Below are 9,701 nucleotides of genomic sequence, written 5' to 3'. Positions count from 1 at the left end.
GACATGGGGGTTGTTGGCAATTTTGGGGATATTGAGGTTGTTGGGGACATTGGGGACACTGGGGACATTGGGGACATTGGGGTTGGGGGTGCTGGGGGATGTCGTCAGTGCCTTCAGGTGAGGGGACAGCGGGGACATTTTGGGGACTTTGGGGACTTTATTGGGGACGTTGGGGATAATGGGGATGTTGGGGACATTGGGGGCACTGAGGACATTGGGGATATTGGGGACATTTGGGGACATTGGGGACACTGGGGTTGGGGACATTGGGGATGTCATCAGTGCCATCAGGTGAGGGGACATTGGGGACTTTGGGGATACTGGGGATGTTGGGGACTTTGGGGACACTGGGGACACTGGGGACATCGCAGGGGACACTGGGTGGCTTTTTAGGACCACAGTGGGGGACAGGGGGTGACACCCTGGGCTGGGAGGTGACACTTTGGGGTGGGGAGGTGACACTTTCGGGACGGGAGGTGACAGTTGGGGACAGCAGGTGACACTTGAGGACAGCAGGTGACACCTGTGTCCCTCATGTCCCCAGCGAAGCTGCTGCTCACTACAACCCTGAGCCCCCGGTGAGTGACCATTGTCACCCCCTGTGACCCTTGGGGACACTCTGGGGGTGTGTTTGGGGACACTCTGGGGACGTCACACCCCAATTTTGGGGCCCCTGTCCCTTGGGGACACTCTGGGGATGTCCTTGGGGACACTCTGGGGGTGTCACCCCAATTTTGGGGTCCCTGTCTCCCTGTGACCCTTGGGGACACTCTGGGGATGTCCTTGGGGACACTCTGGTGACGTCACACCCCCAATTTTGGGGTCCTTGTCTCCCTGTGACCCTTGGGGACACTCTGGGGGTGTGTTTGGGGACACTCTGGGGATGTCACACCCCCAATTTTGGGGTCCCTGTCCCCCCAGCCCCCTTGGGGACACTCTGGGGATGTCCTTGGGGACACTCTGGTGACATCACACCCCAATTTTGTCCCCCCAGCCCCCTTGGGGACACTCTGGGGGTGTTTTGGGGACACTCTGGGTGTGTTTTTGGGGACATTCCGGGGATGTCACACCCGATTTTGTCCCCCCAGCTCCCTTGGGGACACTCTGGTGACGTCACACCCCAATTTTGTCCCCCCAGCCCCCTTGGGGACACTCTGGGGGTGATTTTGGGGACACTCTGGGGGTGTCACACCCCAATTTTGGGGTCCCTGTCCCCCCAGCCCCCTGGGGACACTCTGGGGGTGTCCTTGGGGACACTCTGGGTGTGTTTTTGGGGACACTCCAGGGGTGTCACACCCCAATTTTGTCCCCCCAGCCCCCTTGGGGACACTCTGGGGGTGTTTTGGGGACACTCTGGGGGTGTTTTTGGGGACATTCCGGGATGTCACACCCCAATTTTGTCCCCCCTGTGACCCCTGGGGACACTCTGGGGGTGTTTTTGGGGACACTCTGGTGACATCACACCCCGATTTTGTCCCCCCAGCCCCCTTGGGGACACTCTGGGGGTGTTTTTGGGGACACTCTGGTGACGTCACACCCCAATTTTGTCCCCCCAGCCCCCCCGCGCTCACATCTCCACCGTCGATGCCAACGAGAGTGAGGAAGTTCGGCAATTCCGGCGACTCTTCGCCCAGCTGGCCGGCGAGGTGAGACCCCAAAAACACCCAAAAAACCCCAGGAAATATCCAAAAAACCCTAAAAAAAACCCCAAAAAACCCAGGAAATAACCAAAAAAACCCCAAAAAATCCCCCAAAACCCCCAAAACAAAAAAAAAACCCAAAAAAAACCTTTAAAAACCCCCAAAAAACCCTTAAAAACCCCCAAAAGAAAACCCCAAAAAAAAAAACCCAAAAAACCCAGGAAATACCCAAAAAAAGCCCAAAACCACCCAAAAAAAACCCCTAAAAAACCAAAAAAATCCAAAAAAACCCCCAAAAACACCCAAAATACCCCAGAAAACCCAAATAACCAAAAAAAACCTCCAAAAAAACCACCCCCAAAAACCTAAAACAAAAAAACCATCAAAAATCAAACCCCCAAAAAAACCCAAAAACCCCAAAAAATCCCCAAAAAACCCCCAACCCCCAAACCCAAAAACCCCACAAAAAACCCCACAAAACCCAAAAAACCCCCAAAAAAACCAAAAATAAAACCCCAAAAACCCCAGGAACCCACCGGGAACCTGCCAGGATGCACTGGGACCCCAAAAAAAACCCAAAAAATCCTCAAAAAAACCCCAAAAAAACCCCAAAAAACCCACCAGCAACCTCCCAGGATCCACCGGGACCCCAAAAAATCCCAGGAAAACCCAAAAAATCTCCTGGGAACCCCCAAAAAAGCCCCAGGGCCCCAAAAAACCCCGGGAAAACCCAAAAAAAACCCTGGGAACCCGGAAAACCCCAAAAAACCCCAAAACCCCCCCAAAAAACCCCCAAAACACCCCCCAAAAAACCCTAAAAAACGCCCGGGACCCCACAAAACACTGGGAAAACCCCATAAACCCCCAGGAACCTCCAAAAAAAACCCAAAAACCCAATAAAACCCCAAAAACCCCAAAAAACAAAAAAAAAAACCCAATGGGAACCTGCCAGGATCCACTGGGACCCCAAAAATCCCCGGGAAAACCCCAGAATTTGGGGTCAGGATTTGGGAATTCCCCAGAATTTGGGATCTCCCAAGATTTAGGGATCAGGATTTTGGGGTCCCCAGGATTTGGGATCAGGATTTTGGGGTCCCCAGACTTTGAGGGAGTTCCCCTGGATTTGGGATCAGGATTTGGGGATCTCCCAAGATTTAGGGATCAGGATTTGGGGATTTCCCAAGCTTTTGGGGTCAGGATTTTGGGGTTTCCCCAGGATTTGGGATCAAGATTTGGGAAATCCCCAGGATTTTTGGGATCTCCCCAGGAATTGGGATCAGGATTTTGGGATCTCCCAAGATTTGGGATCAAGATTTGGGAAATCCCCAGGATTTTGGGGTTCTCCAAGCTTTTGGGGTCAGGATTTTGGGGTCCCCAGACTTTGAGGGAGTTCCCCAGGATTTGGGATCAGGATTTTGGGGTTTCCCAAGCTTTTGGGGTCAGGATTTGGGGTCTCCAGCCCCCCTGACCCCCCAAAAACCCCGCAGGACATGGAGGTGAGCCCCACAGAGCTGATGAACATCCTCAACAGGGTCGTCACCCGCCGTGAGTCCCCAAAATCCGGGAAATTTGGGGGAAATTTGGGGGAATTTTGGGGTCTGCAGGACTCAGGGGGGTCCTGGCAGTCCGGACACCCCAAAAAATCCCAAAAATCCCCCAAAATTTCCCCCAAAATCCCCCCAGATCCTGACCTGAAGACGGACGGGTTCGGCTTGGACACCTGCCGGAGCATGGTGGCTGTCATGGATGTATCCAAATTTTGGGGTTTTTTTGGGGTTTTTTTGGGGTTTTTGGGGGTTTTTTGGGGATTTGGGGTTTTTGGGGTGTGGGAGGATCCCTGCTGAACCCCAAATTATCCTTAATGAACCCCCAGAGTGACACCACAGGGAAATTGGGGTTCGAGGAGTTCAAGTACCTCTGGAACAACATCAAGAAGTGGCAGGTGGGAAAATCCTAAAATTGGGAAATCCTAAAATTGGGGGGAAATCCCAAAATTGGGGGAAAATCCTAAAATTGGGGGGAAATCCTAAATTGGGGGGAAAATCTTGAAAATGGGGAAAATCCCAAAATTGAAATCCTAAAATTGGGGAAATCCTAAAATTGGGAAAAATCCTAAATTGGGGGAAAATCCCAAAATTGGAAATCCTGAAATTGGAAATCCTAAAATTGGAAATCCTAAAAGTGGGAAAATCTAAAATTGGAAATCCACAGAAAATGGGGGAAAATCCTAAAATTGGGAAATCACACGAAATTGGGGGAAAATCCTAAATGGGGAAATCTAAATGGGGAAAATCTTGAAATTGAAATCCTAAATTGGGGAAATCCTAAAATTGGAAATCCTAAATTGGGGAAATCCTGGAGGGGAAATCCTAAAATTGGGGAAATCCTAAATTGGGGAAAATCCTAAAATGGGGAAAATCCTAAAACTGAAATCAAAAATTGGGGAAATCCTAAACTGGAAATCCTGAAATTGGGAAAATCTAATTGGGGGAAAATCCTAAAATGGAAATTCTAAACGTGGGGAAAATTCTAGAATTGTGGAGGAAATCCCAAGTGGGGAAAATCCTAAAATTGAAATCGAAATTGGGGAAAAATCCTAAAATTGAAATCCTAAATTGTGGGGAAAAATCCTGAAATTGGGCAAAAATCACAAATTGAGGGGAAAATCCCGAAATTGGGGAAATCCTAAACTGGGGAATCAAATAGTGGGAAAATCCCAAAATTGGGGAAAATCCTAAAATTGGGGGGAAAATCATAAAGTTGGGGGGAAAATCCTAAAATTGTAGAAAATCCTAAACTGGGGGGAAATCCTAAAACTAGGGGGAGAAATCCCAAAATTGTGGAAAATCCCAAAATTCGAGGGAAATCCCAAAACTGGGGGGCAAAAAAAATCCCAAAATTCAGGGGAAAATCCCTAAACTCGGAGGGAAAAATCCCAAAATCGGGGAAAATCCCAAACCTGGGGGCAATCCCAAAATTGGGGAAAATCGTAAAATTGGGGGGAACATCCTAAAGTTGGGGGGAAAATCCTAAACTTGTGGAAAATCCTAAATTGGGGGGAAATCCCAAATTGGGGGAAATCCCAAAATTGGGGGAAAATCCCGAAATTGTGGAAAATCCTAAAATTGGGGGAAAATCCCAAAATTGGGGAAAATCCTAAAATTGGGGGGAAAATCATAAAGTTGGGGGGAAAATCCTAAAATTGTAGAAAATCCTAAACTGGGGGGAAATCCTAAAACTAGGGGGAGAAATCCCAAAATTGTGGAAAATCCCAAAATTCGAGGGAAATCCCAAAACTGGGGGGCAAAAAAAATCCCAAAATTCAGGGGAAAATCCCAAAACTGGGAGGAAAAATCCAAAAATTGGGGAAAATCCCAAACTTGGAGGAAAAATCCCAAACCTGGGGGAACATTTGGGGGTTCAGGACCCTCCAGGACCCCAAAAATTTTGGGATTTTTTTGTCCCTCAGTGTGTTTACAAACAATTCGATGTGGATCGTTCCGGAACCATCGGACCCCAGGAGCTGCCGGGAGCCTTCGAGGCTCTAGGGTTTTGGGGTTTTGGGGTTTGGGGATTTTAGGATTTGGGGTTTGGTTTTGGGGATTTTTGGGGTGTGGTTTTTGGGGTTTTAGGTTTTTTGGGATTTTGGGGATTTTGGGGATTTGGGATTTTGGGATTTGGGGATTTGGGGTTTTTGAGATTTTGGGATTTTGAGATTTTTTTGGGATTTTGGGATCGCTTGGGAACCATCGGACCCAGGAGCTGCCGGAGCCTTCGAGGCTGCAGGTTTGAAGTTAGGGGGTTTTGGGGGGATTTTGGGGATTTTTGGGGGTTTGGGGATTTTGGGGCATTTTAGGGAGTTTTGGGGATGGAATTTGGGGATTTTGGGTTTTGGGGATTTTGGAGGTTTGGGGGGATTTGGGGTTTTGGGAAGTTTTGAGGTGTGGAATTTGTGGGATTTTGGGGATTTTAGGGGTGGAATTGGGGGATTTTTGGGGTTTGGGGATTTTGGGGGTTTTGGGAGTTTGGGGGAATGGAGAGAGGTTTGGGGGATTTTGGGGGTGGAATTTGGGAGTTTTGGGGATTTTGGGGGATTTGGGAGTTTTGGGGAGTTTGGGGAGTTGGAATTTGGGGGATTTGGGGGATTTTGGAGGATTTGGGGGAGTTTTAGGGGGTGGGATTTGGGGATTTTGGGGTTTTTGGGGTGGCAGGAGTTTGGGGGATTTTGGGGGATTTTGGAGGATTTTGGGGGATTTTGGGGGATGGAATTTGGGGAGTTTTGGGGGATTTTGGGGGATTTTGATGCAATTTTGGGGCTATTATGGGGTTATTTTGATCCAATTTTGGGGTTATTTTGATGCTATTTTGGAGCTATTTTGGGGTTATTTTGATCCAATTTTGATGCAATTTCGGGGCTATTTTTGGGTTATTTTGGGGCAATTTTGGGCTATTTTGGGGCAATTTTGGGGTTATTTTGGGGCAATTTTAGTGTTATTTTGGGGCAATTTTGGGGTTATTTTGATGCAGTTTTGGGGCTATTTTGATCCAATTTTGGGGTTATTTTGGGGCTATTTTGATCCAATTTTGATACAATTTTTGGGCGATTTTGGGGCTTTTTTTATCCAATTTTGGGGCAATTTTTGGGGCTATTTTGGGGCATATTTGGGGTCAAAGGTGACACTGCCCCTCTCCCCCCCAGGGTTCCGGCTGCCCCCCCCGCTCTGGGCGGTTTTGGGACGTCGCTATGGCGACGAGGGAGGAAATTTGGATTTCGACAACTTCATCAGTTGCCTCGTGCGCCTCGACGCCATGTTCCGTACGGGAGACCCCAAAAAATCCCGAAATTCGGGGGGAAATTGGGGGGAAATCCCGAAATTTGGGAGGGAAATCCTGAAATTCGGGGGGGAATGGGGGAAATCTGGGGGGGAATGGGTGAAATTTGGGGAAAAATCCTGAAATTAGAAATTGGGGAAAAATCCCGAAATTTGGGGAAATAATGAAATCTGGAAATCCCAAAATTCGGCTGGGGAAAGAGTGAAATCTGGGGGAATGGGTGAAATTTGGGGAAAAATCCTGAAATTTGGGGGGGAATAGGGAAATCTGGGGGAATGGGTGAAATTTGGGGAAAAATCCTGACATTTGGGGGAAAGAATGAAATCTGGGAATCCCGAAATCTGGGGAGAAATCCTGAAAGTGGGGGAATGGGGAAATCTGGGGGGAATGGGTGAAATTTGGGGAAAAATCTTGAAATTTGGGGGGAATAGGGGAAATCTGGGAAATCCGAAATTCAGGAGAAATCCCAAAATTCGGAATAATGAAATTTGGAGGAAATCCTGAGATTTGGAAATCCCAAAATTTGGGGAAGAATGGGGGAAATCTGGTCCTGAAATTTGGGGAAAATAATGAAATTCATGGGGAAAATCCCAAAATTTGGGGGGAATGGGGGAAATCAGGGGAGAAATCCCGAAATTTGGGGGGAAAATAATGAAATCTGGGGAGAAATCCCAAAATTTGGTGGGGAAATAACGAGATTTAGGGGGGAAATCCCAAAATCTGGGGGAGAAATCCCAAAATTTGGGGGAGAAATCCTGAAATTTGGGGGGGAATGGGGGAAATTGAGGGAAATCACAGAAATTGGGATGAAATCCCAAAATTTGGGGAGGAAATAATGAAATCTGGGGAGAAATCCTGAAATTCGGGGAGGAAATCCTGAGGATTTGGGGAAATCCCAAAATTGGGGGAAATCCTGAAATTCAGGGGAAAATCCTGAGATTTAGGGAAATCTTGAAATTTGAGGGAAATCCCAAAATTTGGGGGGTAAAGAACGAAATTTGGGGAGAAATCCCGAAATTCAGGGGGGAAATCCTAAGATTTAGGGGGAAATCCCAAAATTTGGGAGGGAAAGAATGAAATTCAGGGGGAAAATCCCAAAATTTGGGAGGGAAAGAATGAAATTCAGCGGGAAAATCCCCAAATTTGGGGGGGAAATCCCAAAATTTGAGGTGGGGGGAAATCCTAAAATTAGGGGAAATCCTAAAATTTGGGGAAATCCCAAAATTCAGGGGGGAAATCCCAAAATTAGGGGAAATCCCAAAATCACGGTGGGAAATCCTAAAACCAGGAGAGAGAAAATCCCAAAATTTCGGGGTGGGAAATCCCAAAACAGGGACGACCCTAAAATCGGGGATTGGGAAAATCCCAAAATCATTTGCCGACCCCAAAATCGGGGGAAATCCCAAAATCCAGCAGGTTTTTTGGGGTTTCCCCTGATTTTGGGGTCTCTCTCCCCTGATTTTGGGGTTTTTGGCTCTCCCCTGATTTTGGGGTTTTGGGTTTTCCCTGATTTTGGGGTTTTGGGGTTTCCCTGATTTTGGGGTTCCCCTGATTTTGGGGTTTTGCCTCATTTTGGGGTTTTAGGGTTTTGGGGTTTCCCTGATTTTGAGGTTTTCCCTGATTTTGGGGTTTTGGGGTTTCCCCTGGTTTTTGGGGTTTCCCCTGATTTTAAGGTTTTGGGGTTTGAGATTTCCCCTGATTTTGGGGTTTTGGGGTTTTGGGTTTTCCCCTGATTTTGAGGTCTCTCTCCCCTGATTTTGAGTTTTCCCTGATTTTGGGATTTTAGGGTTTTAGGGTTTGGGGGTCTCCCCTGATTTTGGGGTTTTGGGTTTTCCCTGATTTTGGGGTTTTCCCTGATTTTGGGGTTTTGGGTTTTCCCTGATTTTGGGGTTTTGGGTTCTCCCCTGATTTTGAGGTCTCTCTCCCCTGATTTTGGGTTTTCCCTGATTTTGGGGTTTTAGGGTTTTGGGGTTTTCCCTGATTTTGGGGTTTTCTCTGATTTTGGGGTTTTTCTCAGGTGCTTTCAAGTCCCTGGATCGGGACGGGACGGGGCAGATCCGCGTCAGCCTGCAGGAGGTGTGTTTGGGGTTTTGGGGTTTTCCCTGATTTGGGGGATTTGGGGTCACCTGGGGGGGTTTTGGGGTCGCCTGGGGGAATTTTGGGGTCACCTGGGGAGGTTTTGGGGTCACCGAGGGTGTTTGGGGTCACCTGGGGAGCTTTGGGGTCACCTGTGGGGTTTTGGGGTCACCCGAGAGGGTTTTGGGGTCATCCGGGGGGGTTTGGGGTCACCCCGGAGGTTTTGGGGTCACCCAGGGAGGTTTTGGGGTGGTTTTGGGGTTTGGGGTCACCTGGGGGGATTTTGGGGTCACCTGGGAGGTTTGGGGTCACCTGGGGAGGTTTTGGGGTCACCCGAGGGGCTTTTGGGGTCATCCCAGAGGTTTTGGGGTCACTTGGGGGGGTTTTGGGGTCACCCAATCCCTTTTTGGGGTGTGTTTGGGGTTTGGGGAGGGGGGAAAGGAGGGAAACACAAAAATTACCCCAAATCCCCCAAAATGACCCCAAATCCCCCAGAATAACCCCAAATCCCCCCGGAATGACCCCAGATCCCCTGGGATTCCCCTAAATCCACCCAAAATGACCCCAAATCCCTCCAGAATGACCCCAAAATCCCCAGAATGACCCCAAATCCCCAAAAATACCCCAAATCCCCTCGGAATGACCCCAAATCCCCTTGAAAGTTCCAGAACACCCTTGGAATGACCCCAAATCCCCCAGAATGACCCCAAAATCCCCCAAAATGACCCCAAAACTCCCCAAATCCTAACCGGCTGTTTCCCCACAGTGGCTGCAGCTCACCATGTACTCCTGAGGAGACCCCAGACCCCCAAAACCCCAGGAGACCCCAAAACCCCCAAAACTACCCCAGACCCCCAAACCCCCCAAAACCACCCCAAAACCCACCCAAAACCCCCCAAAACCCACCCAAGACACCCCAAAACCACCCCAAAACCACCCCAAGACACTCCAGGACACCCCAAGACCACCCCAGGACACTCCAGGACCCCCCAAATCAAATCCCCCTCCCCAAATAAATCCCCCCAAACCCCACTGAGTGCCTTCGGCTGGAATTTGGGGAGGGGGAGAGCTGGGGGGGGATTTTGGGGGGTCTGGAGGAATTTGGGGGTTCGGTGCCCTCGGGGTCGGTAACGGGAGGGGCTCGGGGGGTCC

At 49.0% G+C, this 9,701-nt stretch overlaps 1 protein-coding gene across 1 annotated transcript; it reads left to right on the top strand.

The window, feature by feature from the left end:
* The first annotated feature begins 98 nt into the window (after window positions 1-98).
* Window positions 99-9,397, top strand: LOC146423963 (calpain small subunit 1-like). The gene is made up of 11 exons (XM_085044001.1): window positions 99-103; window positions 211-291; window positions 545-578; window positions 1,557-1,646; window positions 3,128-3,185; window positions 3,324-3,388; window positions 3,514-3,582; window positions 5,110-5,197; window positions 6,340-6,456; window positions 8,491-8,549; window positions 9,316-9,397. The coding sequence occupies exons 1-11, from the start codon at window positions 99-101 to the stop codon at window positions 9,340-9,342; spliced, it is 693 nt and encodes a 230-aa protein (XP_084900127.1). The 3' UTR covers window positions 9,343-9,397.
* The last annotated feature ends 304 nt before the right edge of the window (window positions 9,398-9,701 follow it).

Source organism: Lichenostomus cassidix, unplaced genomic scaffold (assembly GCF_008360975.1).
Source record: "Lichenostomus cassidix isolate B80296 unplaced genomic scaffold, HeHo_3.0 HiC_scaffold_35, whole genome shotgun sequence".
In the NCBI taxonomy this organism is placed as follows: Eukaryota; Metazoa; Chordata; class Aves; order Passeriformes; family Meliphagidae; genus Lichenostomus; species Lichenostomus cassidix.
The sequence above is the reverse complement of the archived record's forward strand: the minus strand, read 5'-3'. Positions and strand labels throughout refer to the sequence as shown.

Bases quoted from the DNA above. Each gene is read 5' to 3' on its own strand.
- LOC146423963 (XM_085044001.1), top strand. The intron at 3,186-3,323 runs GTGAGTCCCCAA...AAATCCCCCCAG, and splicing joins CAACAGGGTCGTCACCCGCC to ATCCTGACCTGAAGACGGAC. The intron at 6,457-8,490 runs GTACGGGAGACC...GGTTTTTCTCAG, and splicing joins GCGCCTCGACGCCATGTTCC to GTGCTTTCAAGTCCCTGGAT.